This window comes from Thalia democratica, unplaced genomic scaffold (genome assembly GCF_965202585.1).
Source record: "Thalia democratica unplaced genomic scaffold, ktThaDemo2.hap1.1 HAP1_SCAFFOLD_1781, whole genome shotgun sequence".
Lineage (NCBI taxonomy): Eukaryota > Metazoa > Chordata > Thaliacea > Salpida > Salpidae > Thalia > Thalia democratica.
The window spans coordinates 1-17,855 of record NW_028140591.1 but is presented as its reverse complement, the minus strand read 5'-3'; the positions used below and the strand labels follow the sequence as shown (position 1 = coordinate 17,855).

At 26.1% G+C, this 17,855-nt stretch overlaps 1 protein-coding gene across 1 annotated transcript; it reads left to right on the top strand.

Moving 5' to 3' along the window:
• Positions 1-4,996: 4,996 nt before the first annotated feature.
• On the top strand, positions 4,997-16,798 carry LOC145848854 (coronin-7-like; the record flags this gene model as incomplete). Its single annotated transcript, XM_082954080.1, has 17 exons — positions 4,997-5,069; positions 5,305-5,401; positions 6,419-6,567; positions 8,647-8,830; positions 9,048-9,124; positions 9,486-9,617; positions 10,358-10,440; positions 10,781-10,835; positions 11,140-11,200; positions 11,701-11,846; positions 13,140-13,235; positions 13,527-13,770; positions 14,767-14,948; positions 15,269-15,461; positions 15,778-15,890; positions 16,270-16,401; positions 16,713-16,798. Coding segments are annotated over exons 1-17 (2,090 nt in total), but the record flags the coding sequence as incomplete, so codon positions are not given.
• Positions 16,799-17,855: the final 1,057 nt, after the last annotated feature.

The following is a 17,855-nucleotide window of genomic DNA, read 5'->3' as shown; positions in this document are numbered from 1 at the left end:
TTAGTGTATGGATATTTTTGGTTCAATAAACGTTTTATATAGTGCCCAATACTTTGGGTATAAAGTAAAGAGTTTTATTGTTATTTTGGTGTATATAAAATTGGAAGTTACAATTGTTTTACTCCTACAGTGTCAAGCTTTTGGTGATCTTCAGAATCAGAACTGCTTTATTATTAAATTAGAATCTAAATGAATACATAAAATATACTGAAACAAAAACAAAGAAATCTTTCCTATGTTTTTTTATCAAATTTAGTAAAGTTTTATTAAATTGGTGTGTTAAGATGTTTTTATTTTTGTCTTCTACGTTTTTATAAAAACAATATTGAAATTCATCATCTTGCCCAGCCTTAAGAAACACAAAGTATTTGAATAAGATAATTTATAGCCGTACCTTAAAAATAATTTTTGTTATTGCATAGTGATTTAAAAAAATTGGTTTGCAGAATTATAAATAAATTCGTCATATCATCAGCTTTTTGTATAACTTTGATTCTAGTTTTATGGTAAACAACAAAACTTTTGTTTATTTTAGGTTAATAATTTTACGCTAAAGTAAATATAACATTGTTTTTTACCTAGCCTGGTTTATCAGTAAAAATAACACTACCCTACAGTTTTATTTTATTTGTGATTTCTTTTTTTTGATATCCGGTAAAAGTCTTAGTATAATTAAAAAAAAATTAACTGCCTGTAAGGTTCATTCAAAAATTAAATTTATTAAATAATTTTTATGGAAACATCAAAAACGTTGTTTTGTCTAACTATTATCAAAATATATTGCAAAAATAAAATAAAAATTGTCAGATGATTTATTGTTTATTAATTTTATGAATAAAAAACAAATACAGTTTAAAATTTCCCTACCCATATTATAATACAACTTTTACTTAAACTGTTTATTTTAATTTATTACTATGATTTATTAAAAGATGCATACTATAAAAAATCTTCGTAGTTTTCTATTACCTAAAGTGACAAATACGATTGTAATCATATTTATTTATACATTAATACAAAAGATGAATTGGAAGAATTTTTCTCCACGATGTTATAACTAAAGCGAAGTCCTTCTATTGGAAAGTATGAATACTTACATCTCAGTTAGAGTTTATACAAATGAGTGAATATAAACTGATTTTATAAAAAAATACTAAAGATAAATAGCGAGAATTATTTATCTATTTTATATAAATATATTTTATTGTATAATATATCAAACCCCTTCTACAATAAAATATGAATATTTGCACTTAGAGTTTATATACATATAAGGAATTAGTCTGAAATTAAATTGACTCATTTCAAGTTGTGCTGTTTTAAAATTTGGGAAATACCCAAAAACAAGGAAATCTGAATTAGTTGGCTGTAGCCTCACCTAAAATGTATAAAACTAAAATAATCAAAAACTTATGTGTTTTAGGCATGATTAATTGATGTCAAATATGAATCCGACTACATAGTTATACCATATAACTAATCGTTTAAATTAGTTTATCTTTGTTAAAGAATATAGATATCTAAATTTTTTTATTTTTACATTTTTAGAGTTTGACTGTTAATCAGGTAACATTTTATGGAGATGCTTGTGTACTAAAGATTAATGTTATAAGTCAGTTAAGTCATTTATTTTTTAATTCCTACTAAATAAAAATTTTATTGCTAAATTATTAATTTTTTCTGATATAATTCTATTTTTTGAGTTTCAATAACAATCATCGAGGCAATAACATGAGACTCGATGACCAAATGTCTTTCTCCACACCAATCCATTGACCATAGTTGTGAGTGTTCACATTTTTCTTTCTTTCTGTTTTTTAAGCTTCTGGTACAAACTTATAAAACAAGTTTTGTTGTCAATTTTGTAAAATAGTTTGAAAATTCACCAGAAATCTATCTACCTTGTCTTGGACATGACTTTAAACTGTATCCTGGTGTATGACTCGATAACCAAAAGGTTTTTTGTACACCTGGTCCTTGGACCAAACTTTTAGAGCTTTTTTTTTGTTTAATAAACAATACCTTTTGTTTCTTGAGCTAAAGATGTCAAACGTTCAAATATTAAGTAACAATTTTTAAGTTACTAAATACCTTAAACAAGTTTTTTTTAATGATAAAGTCTAGGTAGCCAACAAACCTGGAAGCCTGGAAATACATGGAATTTTGACAGTTAACAACCTATAATTTAAAACAATTTTTGCATGTAAAATGATGAAACTTAGATACAAGTACAAAAGAAAATATCTTATTTTTTTTTGTGATATTAATTTTTTTTTATCATTAACATGTTTTAAGTAACATTCCAGTATCTTATTAATATTTTTGTATCACATAAGACAGTTTTCTACCTTAAATTTAATCTTATACAGGAAATAGAGTAAAATTTGTATTGTCAAAAGCCAGGAAATTTTTCTAAAAAAACCTATGGCACCCCTGTAAAGTACATCCGTCTCTAACTGTTTGCGATAATAAAGGGATTGAGTGCTATTGTACCTGCCTTAAAAAAAAGTAAATTATAATTTTAGAAGTCTTTAAAAGCATTAAAAAATGTTGGTTTTCCAGCAGCTAAATATTTTGATTATTATTTCTCTTGAGGATTAAAATTTATAACAGGGTTTTCCGAGCCCCCTTACAAAAATAAGAAAAATAATCAGAAAAATATTTATTAAGTATTGCCCTTTAAGTAATTAAATGTCCATATACCTTTATGTTTTCTTAGTAACTGACACCACCTTATGCTTACTAACTTTTTAAAAGGACAATACTGTCAAATATGGTAATGCTGATTTATATAATAGTAATAAATTATCACTAAACACCAGAAACTAAAGACTCAGTTAAAAAATAAAAGATATTATAAAATATTTGTAAATAGTATTTTTTTGCTCTTTTAGTTTTATTTTTCTAAATTTATTAACTTTAATGCCTTATATCCCCAAACTTGCTTTAAGTAACGTTGAAGGTGTATCATAAACATAACATTATGAAATCAACTTTTAGTTAGGAAAGTGAATGTCTAAAGCAGGGGTTGGCAAACTGTGCCGGCGGGCCAAATTGGCCCTCAAAGTCAAAATCTGTGGCCTGTGAGCTACTTTCAGGCAGAAATATACATTTTAAAGACTATAAAAATTAAGGACTTTGTAATAAAAACTTACCCTTGGCTCTTAATTCAATAAATAACCTTTATTAGTCCTCTAATATTAATCAATTTATCATTTTTTAGACCTTAAGTAATGTTTTTCTACTGATTACTGAAACATTTTTAAAATAAATGCAGCCCTCAAAGGATTTTTTTAAATAGTGCTGCCTGCGAGCAATTTTTCCTCAGTAAATTAGCCCGCGAGTTACATAAGGCTGCTGACCCATAATCTAGAGCCTAGAGTTTTAAATTTCATTTGGCAAAAATAAAATGGTTCATTAAGGCGGGGGGGGGGGGGGGGGGGGGGGGGGGGGGTAAACAATGTTTTTTACAAGTGATCTTTTTTTATAGAGTTTTTCTAAGCTTCAAGATGCTTTTTATCGTTTTTAAAAGTTCGAATTATTTTTTGAGGTATGACCAGTCAAAGTCGGGCCGCATAATAGGTTCCCTATTGGGAAGGGAAAACTAAAACAGCAAAAAAAGACTATCTCATTTAAAATCTTTCTCCTCCTACATTTTTCTAGCAATCTTTTTCAAACTTTTACAGTCTAATCTTTATACAATAACAAAAAAACATTACTTTAGAATTTAAAAAAAAATTGTAAAAATATTTTATTTTTGAAAAAAAAACATTTTTTTTAAATTTTTGTGATATTTTTTTCAAATTACTAAAATTCTAAAGTAACATATTTTTCTTTTGTCATAAAGAATGTTTCCTGAAAATTTGAAGAAGATTGCTTGAAAAATGAAGGAGGAGATAGATTTTTAGTGAACTTTTAAATTTTGTAGAAAATTGACCCTAAAAAATCTGTGGTCCATAAGTTTATATCAGAATTTTTTTACAAAAAAATTAAATATCTCCAAAGTTAAATGATATTTTTGAATTCTATAAAAACTGGCTTGTAGTTTGTACTTAAAACTTTCATATAAAAGCTAAAGTTAATTTTTGTAAAAAAATGTTTGACTTCCCCCTATGGCCTTAAATTTAATTGTACAAATAATATATTTAACAAAATCAGGTTGAAACTAATAAACTAAAGCACTAATAATAACTAAATAACTAAAACACAAATAATAAGTGCATTTATATGTTATTCATTTTTTACAAACAAAAAGTTTGTTTGTTATTTTATTAAATTAATATTTATTAGTATATTTTAAGGCTATCTGTTGGAGAATTAGAAACTTGTTGCAAATATTATAAAATATTGTTTTAAAATCATCCTGTAAAGTGGTATTAAAAGAGTAACATATGAGTTTTTTGTTTAGATGATTAGTTTTCAATTTAGTATAATTATTTTAATTTTAAAGATAGTAGACTATTCAAAATACCTATTTTTATAGAACATAGGAAAATAATTTAAAAGGTGATTATTTAAGACTCAACTAGTTATTTTAACAATTTTTAATAAGTTAATTTTACTTTGTTTCTTCTTTTTTAATTTAAGGAATTAAACACAGCAAACTTATTATTTAAAAAAGGACTTGAAATAGTTTGAGTAAACTTATCAATTTTGTCAAGCAAAAAAAATTATGTTATGTAATTATAAAAACTGCTAAAATCCTTAATTTTTTATTAGAAATTTATAATTTACTATGTACTGAAAATATATAAAATACAAATGACTCATTTGAATAAATTATAGTTTGTTTTGTACTGTTTTTTGTTTTAAGAGATTCAATATATATTATACTTTTAAAATACTTATATATAAATTTATAAACTTTTATAACTTTCAAAAACTACATTTTACCAATGAACTTAGTTAGTTTACAACTTTGGATTAATTTAAACTAAATTTTTAAATTATTTAACAACTGTTGTCTTTTAAAATAATATTTCTATCAACAGAATTATTTTATTTGCATAATGAATCGTTTTAAATCCTCAAAGTACAGGAACAGTGCCATCAAGTATCCAAAGAAAGAGGTTTTAATTATTCATCTTTAATTTTTGTCATCACAAGTTAAAGTTCTGAATTTTTATTTACATTGTTTCAAACTAAATTCTCCTATATACTTTTTTTCAGAACCGCATAATTAATTTATCAGTACAGACAGACTCTAAAAATAGTTCTTGTTGTCTAATAAAGAAACTTAAAAAGCTACCCTAAGTTAGAATTATCATTTATTTAAAGTAATTTTGGTTTGCTATTTTTATACAGAACTGCATAACTGACTTATCAGTAGAGACGCCACTGAGTTATGGAAATCACATAAAGTCATCACTGAACTACATAGCATGCAACGTTGGTTCAGCAGGTAGCATAAGTTTTTTATTACAACTTCATCTTTTAAACCATATAAATGATTTATATCTCTTTTGTTAATTAAAGTTTTACTTAAATCATTGAAAAGAGAATTACAGTGTATTTTGATATAAGAATAAAAAACAAAGAATTTAAAATATTTTAACCTTGGAATAAGCTTACAGTAGGTTGTATTACAAAATAAGTTTTATAACATAACTGTAGAAACACATTTACATAAGTTACAATTTTAATAAATTTTTCTTTCAACTTTAAAAAATTTTTATACATTCTGTTTTTATAAGCAATTTTTGTTAAAACTGATTTTTACTAACAGGAAATGGAAATTTAGGAAGAATAATTCAAAATTTAAATGAAATTAAGTTTAATGAAGAAAAATTTATAGAAAAGCTTAAATTTTAAATTTATTAAAGTTTTAGTTAAAGAAACTAAACAGCTCCTAAATAAAAATCAAATATAAATTTTATTTCATTTTTTCAGAAAATAATCAGTAAAAATTAATTTTACTAGCTTGTTCTTTGTTAAAATAATGAATAATTTCTTTGATATATATATTTTCTTTTAGAAAGTGGGAAATTGACTTGTTTAAAACAAAAGAAAACTAAATTTGACAAAAAATAAATATTTGTACTACCAAAACAGTTCACTACTAAGTTTTTGTTAAATTGTATTTAAAGTAGCTAAACAATCTTTAAAGTGAAAAAGCTCACAAATAAAATTAAATGATTAAATAAATAAAATTAAGTTTTTGATTTTGGTTTTTGTTGAAATTTTGATTTTGGTATCACAAGTCAGTTTTGTATCTGATTTATATAAATTGTAAGTACTCAATAAAGTATTTTTTTGAAAATTTAATATTGAAACTTAAATTGTCATCTAAAACAAATGAATATTAAGTTTGATGAAAATAACTTTTTTGTACCACTAATGCAATTAACTACTAATTTTTTGAATAAATCTTTCTACTTGAGTTATGTAAACAACCCTTTAATGGAACATTATTTTACAGGAAGTGGCAAGTTGGCAGTGTTCAAATCAGGTGACCAAGGAAGGAAGGGGAATACCCAGTTTATTCCCGCCCACTCGGCCAGTGTCACAGATTTCGAATTTTCTCCTTTCTACCACGATAAGTTGTTGACTGCTGGTGATGATTGCGTTGTTAGTTGAACTTTGAAGATTTTTGAGTGTTTTTTTTGTTTTTTGATTTGCTTTAATTTTTCTACTGATGTTAAATTACTTGTATGCTAATTTTTTATAACTTATGTCATTTTCAGTTACAGTATTAGGCACTTGAAATTTTTTTATTATAAAACAACAATCACTGATTCAAACGATTTTAGGTCCAAATGACTTGTTTTTTTTTAAAGTGTAGTAGAATTACCACTTTTGAACTTTTCTGAAACTTTTTGTTTTACTAGTTATTAAAAAAAAAAAAAAAAGTTTATTTTAATACTTCTTATATGAGTATATAAAACACAATTATCTTATTTAGTAAACAAATATCCTTTGATTTTCAATATATCAATTGTTAAACATATAAATAGACTAAATATTGTTAAATTTTTATTCAAATCTGTTTCAATTGAAGACAATGTTGTTTTGTATGTTTGTATGTTGTTAAATAATTTTATTTAAAGTCTATGGGTGGAGTCAAACAATATTTATGCAATTTTTTTATTTCCAAAGTTTAAATTATTAAAAAATGTTTAAATTATTAAAAAATTTCATAAGAAATAAAAGTCAGATAACTTTTGAGATATAATCAGTTTTTTAATTTAAACTTCTGGAAATTAAAACAAGGTTGCCAAAAAAAACTTGAAAACCTGGAAAAACCTGGAATTTGAAAATTTCGGCTAAAAACCTGGAATAACTTGGATTTTGAGAAAAAACAACCTGAAAGACCTGGAATTTTAAACATATTTTACTTCTTAAGTTGAAAAATTTCGATTTGACACAAAAATCTACCATATAAATAAAACGTTTGTGTCCTAATCAAAATTTTTTTATTAAAAAAAAAAACATCTGAAGTACCTTTACAGTATCTTTTCAATATTTCTTTTTCACTAATTGATACAGTTTTTTACCTTAAACTAAGCTTTAAGCTAAAAATAGACCCAAAAATGTGTACTTTTATAAACCTGGAGAAAATTTGCCAGAAACATTTAGCAACCCTGTTAAAATTATCTAAGAAACTTGAACAAAACAATAAAAATATATCTCCATATTTGGGTTTTTTTATTCCAAAGACCTCAAGTTTTCACTTAAACTTACTTGCATGATTTAGTTTTAAATTTTTTGTAATGCTAAAGAGTTTGTATATTTTTAATATTAAATATTTTTATAAGAAAAAATTTCACAACATTATTGTGTTAAATTTAGTAAAGATCATTAAAATTATTTTAAACCCCGTAATTTCAACTGTTACATCCCAGAAGTTACTGATTCTAAAACTAGTAAAAAGCAGTTGGTAACCTATTTAATACCAAAACCTGTATAGTCTACCCCAGTGGTCGTCAAGCTAATCAAATACTGTGTACACAAAGCTGCAAAAAAAAAATTGGTGCACCTCTAGATCTAATTTTAATAAGCGCAGCTAGTGGTGGGACGTAAACACTTTTATTAGTGCATAAACACTTCTTAAAAGTCATAACTCAGTTTGTATTTACATGCAACCCTTATTATCAACTGAAGCTAAAACTTTTTATTTGATTCTCCTTTTAATTGACCTCTTTAATTGTTTTACCTTATTTTCACAATGATATTTTAGTTATATGGTTTTGTCTTAAATACTTATTAATTGAACACTTCTCCGCAATTACTACAAAATCCCAGTTCAGTATTTTTTAAATACTTTATTGAATATTAACTACATACTTAATCTAACTCTATGTTTTTTTGTAATCTCAAAATTTCGTGTACCCCTAAATGAGTTTCGTGTACCATAAACATTTCGTGCACCCCAAAAAAAGTTTCATGTACACCAATGGGCACCAGTGTACACCTTGACGACCACTGGTCTACTCTCTATGGCTTTGTTTTACATGTAAAACTATTTATTGTTTTTTCACTAAAGTTTTACGTACTTGACTTTCTTTCTTTTGATTTAACTTGTTGAAACTTTGTGGTTTATTAAAACTTACTCGTTATTCAGGCGGAACTGTGTAATGCTATATTAAAACTTACTGGTTATTCAGGCGAAATTGTGTAATGTTATATTTCAACTTACACCTTGTTCAGGTGAAACTGTGGAGCTTACCGGAAAACCTGTCGGAACTGAACCACCTTTCGCCAGTTGAAAGTTGGAGCTTGGAAGGTAGGGGTGAAACTATCAGCTGCAACCCGATCGCTGATTCGCTGTTCAGTGTCTGCTCGGCCAATCACGTCAAGTTGTTCGATCTCAACAAGCCTCAGTTTGAAAACGGTGTGTTTTTAAGAAACTTTGAAAACTTGATATGCATCTTTTAAGTTTGACAATCAGTATAAGTAAAACTTATAATTAAGGTTTCTACAAATTTTAAATCTTTCTAACAACTTTTTTATAAAAACTTGAACATTAATGCATCATGTTTTATTAAGTTTTGTACAAAGTACTTTATATATGCATTGATAATAATTCATTCAACATTCAATATTTTTAGATATAACACTTGAGTGCGATTTAATACAATCATTAGCGTGGTCAAACGATGGAAAGAATATTGCTTGTACTTCAAAGGTAACACATTTTAAAATATGCATTTACAAATAAAATACTTATTTATGAGCTTTTCTGTGCAGATCTATTACATTTACACTTAAAATGAAGTATTGTAGGCTAAAACAAAACAATAAACCAATTAAATAAAGTTATTGTGTTACATATTTAATAAAACTGAAAACTTGTATTTTATTTCATGCTCTTTCTTCACCAAATTGTACTGCTTGAGTTCATGTTAAAACTTTAATATTTTAAATATAAAAATGATGTTCACGCGTTTACTTGTTTATTTTTGAACAGTTTATTCTAACTGTTCAATGTTAAATTACACCATATCAAGTACAATACAGTTATTTTTTATAATATTGACTTGGAACAGAACAAGAAACTGATGATTGTTGATCCACGATCCTCAGAAGAAGCAACGTCTGTACAGTGCCACGGAAATCACAAAGACTCCAGGGTCTTGTGGGTGTCGCAGGACAAATTGATCACTACTGGATTTAGTATGGTGTGTTTTTGTTGATGTAAAATCAGATACATAATATATTTATTTTTCAATTTTATAATGCGTTCATTACGACAGTTATGATTATTGATTATTGTAGAATAATTGAACTGCAGCTCATTTCATTACTATAATCTATTTATATCTCAGGATAAGTTGATAACTACTGGGTTCAGTATGGTATGTCATTATACAAAAAAATTTAAAATGCCAAAATATATTTTCATGTTTATGCTGGCCAATCATAAATATTAAAGAAAAAATAACTTAGAAAGTGCGATCACAGGACAAATTAATTACTATTGGTTTCAGTATAATGTGTTTTTGTTTAGTATATAAAATGTTCAGTTTTAAGTTTTTACATCTCTTATGATGGAAAAGTAAAATTAATATATTGATTTTGTAAATTGCCTTAAATTGACGGCATTTGTCAATCTGCTATTAGTTGTCTGCTATAAAAAGTTTAAAGACTGTTTTTAGTTAAGGGACAATTTTTTTTATGAAATAAACACTGATTACTTCTAAGTTTAGTCTTATCAGGTTCAATTACTAAGTTTAAACATTAAGTTTAAATATTCTAAAAACATTTTAAATGGGTGTATAGGTTATGAAAAAAATATTTTCCTTAAATTTCAAAATAGTCAAAAAGTTTATGAGTCAAGGTTTTAAAATGTATAATTAAAAGTTCATAAAAATCATTAATATTTATTTAAGAAAAAATTGAAATAAATATTTATTTACAGTCAAGAGAAAGGGAAATGAAATGTTGGGATTCGAGAAATTTGAAATCTTGCCTTTACAAAAAATCATTTGGATCTAACACTGGGTAATATACTGTTTTAATTGAAATACATATTAAAATAGTTTATACTTTAAGTTCAACTTCAAGACTATTTTTGATAAAGTCAAAGTTAATAAAAGTTATAGTTGTGTTTAAAATCATGACTGATTGTAAATAGTGAAAAATAAATAATTCTAAAATTAACAAAGTTATAAATTGTATTATATATGATTTATTATTAATTTTATCTAGTCTTCAAATATCGTTGCTATAAAATATGTGCTTGTATTATTTGCTAAATAGCTTATTGTACATTAATTAGATATTATAACTCACTAGTAAAAACTTATGATGATAATTTCTAATAATAATTTCAAATTTGCAGAGTTTTGATGCCATTCTACGATATTGACACAAAAATGATATTTGTTGCTGGAAAAGTGAGTCTTTATATATTAAAACACAATGATTAAAAAATAAGCTATGTTTAGTAAAGTATTTAAAGTGAAAAATTAAAAATAATTTATAAAGTTTTAAAAATAAAATAACTTTTTGTCTAAATAAGTAATTTTTTAAGAAGAAATTTGCTCATATACTTATACAAGTTAACTTTTTTATTTTTAACAGTAAACTTTTTTTTTGTATTTTTGATACTTAAGATCTTCAAAAAAAAGTCTGTATTGGTTTAGTTAATTTTTTAAACTACAGTTTTTATTTTTTTTATAAAACAAAAAATAATTTAAGGGCGATTCTTCAATTTACATAATGGAAAGTGTTGATAGTGGAAATGATGTTATTACTGAAGGTAATTATGATTATATAATTTTTGATTAAAGATCTTCTCAATAACAAAATCATTAAACTATAAACGGAGTACACATGAAATCTTACATTTTTTCCTAAACGTCTTCTTTTACACTAACTAAAATTTTTACTATGTTATGCCTAAAAAAAAGTACAACATATAAATAAAATTTAAAAACACTTATGTACTGTTAGCCATGAATTAAAGTTTCATTGTTTGTAGCACTTGAGTTTCAGAAAGCTTAAGAAGAGTTAAGTATTGTAAAATTAAGGCTTTTAGCCGTTTCAAGCTGACTGTTTATTTAACTTAAGTTTGAGTTTTGTGATAGAAACTAGCCTTTGATTGTACCTTTAAAATATTTTGACTCTTAACTTTATACAGAGTTAATATTAAAAACTACATAATATCTAAATAAATTTTAATTATATGACGTATGTGTCTAAAATATTTATTTTTTAATTTTGTCTTTTTTATATACTTGACTAATATTTATTTCACAGGTAACAGTGCACTGGTTGGCGAGCAAACGAAAGGAATGTGCATTTCGCCCAAACTCAATTGTGACGTCATACAATGTGAAGTTGGCAGATTGTACCAACTTTCGAGGAACATGATCGCTCCTGTGATGGTTCAAGTTCCTAGAAGGGTATGTTTGATAGTGTTTGTGAAATATCTAAAAAAATTAACAATTTAATAACTTTTATGTATTTGAAAATTATACTATTGTTAAATACAAGGTTTCCTTAACTCGTTTTTTCAAATCGCTCCATTTAGCACAAATTTGATTCCCCACATGTTTTCAATGACTTTTTTAGTTCATTTCATTTTTAATTATTCGCCTCCTTACTAGTTGTTTCCCTTAATAGCAAAATAATCCAAGAGGCATTATCGCCCATTTTGGAAAACCTCAGTTCAAGGGATATACTTTTCACAACGTATGATTTTCTATAAACACTATGATCATATTGAGTTTGTCCAAAAACTAAAATGTTGAACTGTTTTTGTGATAATAATAGTTTTGTAAAAGTACATAAAGAAAGTAATAGTAAAGTACATAAGTGTCGAAAATAAAGCAACATTTAAGAACTAACTTTTTTAAACTGTTTTATAAACACTGTAGTAAGATTGTTTGACAAAGCACTTGAATTCTGCTTGATTGACGTTAATTGCTTGCTTATTGTTTTTAAATAATTATGTGACTTAAAGAAAATTTTTTCTTATATAAAAGTTTAACACAAATTGTTTACAAAAATTACTAAAACAAAAAAGTTTTATCTCAAGTTAATTTATTTTGAATTTAAACACAATAATATTGGTAAAAAAAAGCTTTTTATTTTTTTAAAATAAATTCTATAACTAATTAAACAATACTTTTATTTTTTATTGTTTATTGATAAATCGTAATAATTTTTAAATTAAGAACTATATTTCAAGTGTTTCAAATAGTTTTTTTTGTTTTCATTAGAAAAAATACTAACTTATGTATGATTTAATAAATAATTTACTCATACAAACATCACGGTTACTACTTTAAAATGTAAATGTTATGAAAAACTTATAATTTTTCAACAACTTAAGTATGTTTACACTAAATGACAACAAGTTGTGTATATTGATGTAATATATATTTAATATTCATAAGTCTATAACCATATTTAATGAACCCCAATAAAGTATGAAAGGGAGTTTCAGGAAGACCAATTCCCTCCTTAACTTTTATCAAGTCTCTTTAAAAAATATACTTCTACAAGTTGATTTGATTTTAAAATAACATTACAAAAGATTGTGTAAATCTCGCATTATCATACATTTATTTATAATCATTAGCACTTCCAAACACTTCTACAGATAATTTTAGTTGATTTTATTAAGGTGTTTACAATTTAAATTTCAAGAATATTAGTTGTCAAATATTTGTAGTATAATTTCTTTTATGCAGTTCTACAGAGAGTTTCAGGAAGAATTATACCCACCAACTGCTAGCAATGAAATTGTTTTAACAACTGAAGAATGGCTGGAAGGCAAAAATGCTGCTGTTAGTATTTATTGAGTATTCTTTAGTTCAAAAATAAATGTTTACTTAAAAAAATAATGCTCTTGGTAGAGTTTAATAGATTGTAACAATAAAAAAAATCTGGTTTTATTCGGTGCTATGTTTTTTTTATATGTATTAAATTAAAACTATTGTAGTTAGAAATAAATGTTTGGTGCAAAAAGTTCTAAAAAATTGTATTGTTTATATTTTTTCTATTTGTTTAATAGAAACAAGTTGTAAAGTATAAAACATATAAAGTTTATTGAAGCTGAATACGAGAATGCTTTTCAGAGAAAGCTGACATCATTAGACCCTGAAAAAAGAGTTCAATTAGTAAAGAAGTCACAACCAAAAGAATTGAAACCAACACAAGAACAAGAAAATAGTTCGAATGGACATACTAACAATGGTAACTCGGTTGCAAATAATAAACCAATTGTTGCAAATAGTAAACCAGTTGTTGCAAAAAAAGCGGAAAAGGTAGCTGAACTAGAACCAGTTGCTGTTAAACCTAAACCATTGAGGACATTTCAAGGTGAGATTCAATAAAAGTAAAAAAAAAATATAAAATAACTTTAAATCACGTTCTAAGTTGTTTAGTTTATTCTAGAACGATTTATGGTAGAATAACTGATACTGTAATGTTTATAAGTTTAATATATACTTATCATTTCTTAAGCTTTTTTATTTTAAATCCTAAGCTAGCTTCTGAAAGCTCTAAAAAACAATTAAATATTTAAACGTTAATTTTTTTAAAATTGAAAAAAAATTGTTGCTTTTCAAGATAACATAAGAAAATGATTTAAATAGGAAGTTTTAACACCTCAAAGCAATGAAAAATCTGCAACATTTGTTCCTACTAATATAAAAAAGTAAATTTGTAGATAGAACAAAACACTAGTTCGAATATTTTATAACAAGCACATATAGTCTCTTTTACATAGACTTTTTTTTTAAATTAACCTAGCTGCAAAGCTACCTTCAGTTAGTTTATAAAGTTATTTAAAAACTTCAAGGAATTTATAAACATTTTGTATACACTAGTAAATTTACATTTTTACCAAAACAAGATATTTGTTGTTTTTCTACAAACTATGAAGTTTTTTTAGAAAATATAAATTTAATAGAGGCAGTTTAGTGTCACCAATATGTAATACTTAAGTTTATTACTTTATCACACACAGTATACCTGTAGATTTCACAGTAGTTGATAACACTGCACCAATTTTTAGTTTTTAAATACTTTATTATAAAGAGCATGAATATTTTATTATAAATGGCATGGCAGTTAACGATTTTTTTTTAAATTTTACATTGACAAAAATCACTTAACTTGGTTACGCCGTGTTAGTAGCAATGGTCAAAACGAGATTAATAAATATTTTTAATAAAAACTTTGAATGATAATTTTAAACGATTTTTATTGACTCATCAAGTTTGTATTATTCTAAAGTCTAAACCATTAAAAACATCAATTGTACATTATATTTAAACATCATTTACAAAAAATAGTCTTACAAACTTATCGCAGTTGCAAAAACCTCGAAGTTCAGACACCTGTTGGGCAAGCTGACTCACCCTAGAACCCACTACACCAACATAAACAAGATTGCAGCAACGACATTAGGGTGCGGCAATCAGTTCCACTGCAGCTGCAAGTTTGCTGCAATTCCAATGCAGAACAACCAGTTGGGACAAATTGCCATCGTTGATGTTAGTTTGGAGTGGTATTTTCTTGTCCTTTGTTCTAAATTAACTTTTATAATTTTAAAAGCTATGTACAAATTCACATTATAAACTGTGATGTTAGTAATAACTTATCCCTATAATTTTTTTTAAAGTAAACAAGATAATTCACGAATATATTTTTATTTACATATTATCTAACAAATACTAACAGTTTTTAGATGTTTATACTAATAAATACTTGTAATGTTAAGTTAAATGATTTTCGGATAATACTTTATATACAGACCAAAATATTTATATTTAATACTATATAATACTTTAATTTTAATATTTTTCCAAAACAGCTCAGCAAACCGGGCCGTCAACCGGGTAAAATCCCCTGCGTCGAAAACAACTCGCCCGTGACGGATTTCAGGTGGAACCCCTTCGACGCTAATGAACTAGCGGTTTCCATGGATACCGGGGTCACCAATGTGTGGAAGATACCTGAAGGAAGTTTAAAGGAGAACATCACTGAACCTAAAATTTCTCTGGAAGGTTTGTAATTTATACCTATCATGATATAAGTCTTAAATAAATATCTAGCTTTTTTAGTCCTACGTAATCAGTCGTTGTTTAAATTTGTAGGGAAAATTGAAAACTGAAGATGGCTACAAACTTGTGCCACTTTTTACAGATTTTGAAATTTGGGCTTAAAACTTTAAACCAACTACTAAATTTTATTAAATTTAAACTTACACGAGTTTAAAATAACAGGAAATCACTCAAGCATAAGTTGTTTCAGATACCAACCACTAGCTACGAATGTTTTAAAATGTTATTCAATTTGATATACAACACTTTATAATAACAGGCCACTATTCAAGAGTGAGTTGCTTGAGTTACCATCCGCTAGCTTCAAACGTTCTCGCAACTTGCGGGTTTGACGGAAATGTTATTGTGTGGGACACCAATACTGGGGAACAAGTTTGTTGAATGATTTGTTTTAGTACCGAAATATATGTGTATCTAGTTGTACGTATAAAGCTAATTGCTACTACTTTTTTACTCTATTGGACATTTACAATAAACCACATATTTGGTATTGAGCTAAAATGTAGTTTAAGTTGATTGTACAAGGTTAAACTTAGTTTTGAAATAGAAAATTTAGGCATGTTTATCCCGATTTATGTGAGAAATAAATTAGACAGTTTTAATCTAGTTTACAGCTAACTAATCTACTTCTAAACATACATTATCAGACTTTGTAACACGTTAAAGTTTATATGATTATTATAAAAAAGTATTTTAAAATGATTAGAATACATCATTTGAACACAACACAATTGGTACCTATTTTTTACAGAAATACAACATAGAGATAGGAGAGGAACTAATTGGTATGTGTTGGAGTTTAAATGGCAAGTATATTGCTGTAATTAGCAAACAGGCTAAATTGTACTACTTCGATCCTAGAAGTGACACAAAACCTAAACAAGTTTGTTATTATTTTTGATTGTGGTATAGTTGTTATCATATGTTTAAGTATTATGAAGTTAAAATTTATTTTCATATATTGTTCCTTTAAGCTGTAATGAAATTGATTTTATAAATAGCAAAGTTTTAAACCTTGTATAAACTAAAACTTCTTAAACTTCTAGAAATGTTGCATACAAAATAAGACTTTTTTTAAGTAGTATGTTTATTTATGTAATGTTATGCACACTAGAGTGAATTTGTACAACGATAAGTTGAAAAACATTTATAAACTTAGAATTTTATGAACATTTTAAATTAAAATTTTTACAGATGGGTGTTTTGAAAAGCGGTCTTAAATCTGCTCACATTTTGTGGGTTTTGGACGATAAGTTTGTGCTGGTATCTTACATTAGCAAGTTAGTTGATATTTGTATATTAATTGTAACAAAATAATTTTTATTTGAAAGAACTTGTAGCATTTCAGTTTAAATTTGTATAAAAAAATGTGCTAACTTGGTAAATAGTATATAACTAATAAAAACTTCGAACTACGGCATTAAATTTGAAAGTTGTAAAAACCACCGATGGCCTTCATGGGTTTTCTTTATTTTTGCATTTAAGGGGTGTTCTGAAAACCACGCTAGATATGCCAGATTTTTTTTAGAGTTTACTTCATTTTTGGTAAGTTTTGAGCTTTGTTCAAATTAATATTTTTAAAAATCTAGTTTAGTTTGAACATATTTTAATTACTGTGGAAACCATTGGTACAAGTAGGTGTCAGAAAAGTACAGCGTCACTTAAGCACGGGTCGTCACTTAAGCACGGGTCGTCACCTTAGCACGGGTCGTCAATTTAGCTCGGGTCGTCAATTTAGCACGGGTTGTCACTTTAGCACGGGTCGTCAATTTAGCACAGAGTGACACTTTAGCACTGAGCGTCACTTTAGCACAGAGTGACACTTTAGAACGGCTTCACTTAAGCATAGAGCGTCACTTTAGCACGGAGTGTCATTTTTACACGGATTAGTTTTGAATCTTTTAAAAGGTTTTATAGGTAATGTTTAGTTATTTTATAATTAATAATTTAACAAACAAATAAATATGAAAATTCTTACACGTTTGAAAGTACTGTTTTAAAGAAAAAAGTAAAGTTTTTACTAGGAGAACTTAAAATAAAGCTTTTAAACTTTTAGTTAACATGTTGCATAGTTCGTTTTTAGGTTGTTAAACATAATAGGAAAAATTTTATTTAAGCTTAGAAAGTGCTAAAATGTCACTCTGCGCTAAAGTGACGCTGTGCTTTTCTGACCCGTTCCCCACTGGTATAGACTGGTAATGAAATTGTTTAGTTATCAGATGCAAAAGTTAATTTTATTTTTACATTATTAAATTACAAAATAATTTTTTATATTCTTTTATAAAATTTTCTTTCCTAACTATATTAATTTTTGAGGTATAACCTCCTTAACAATTT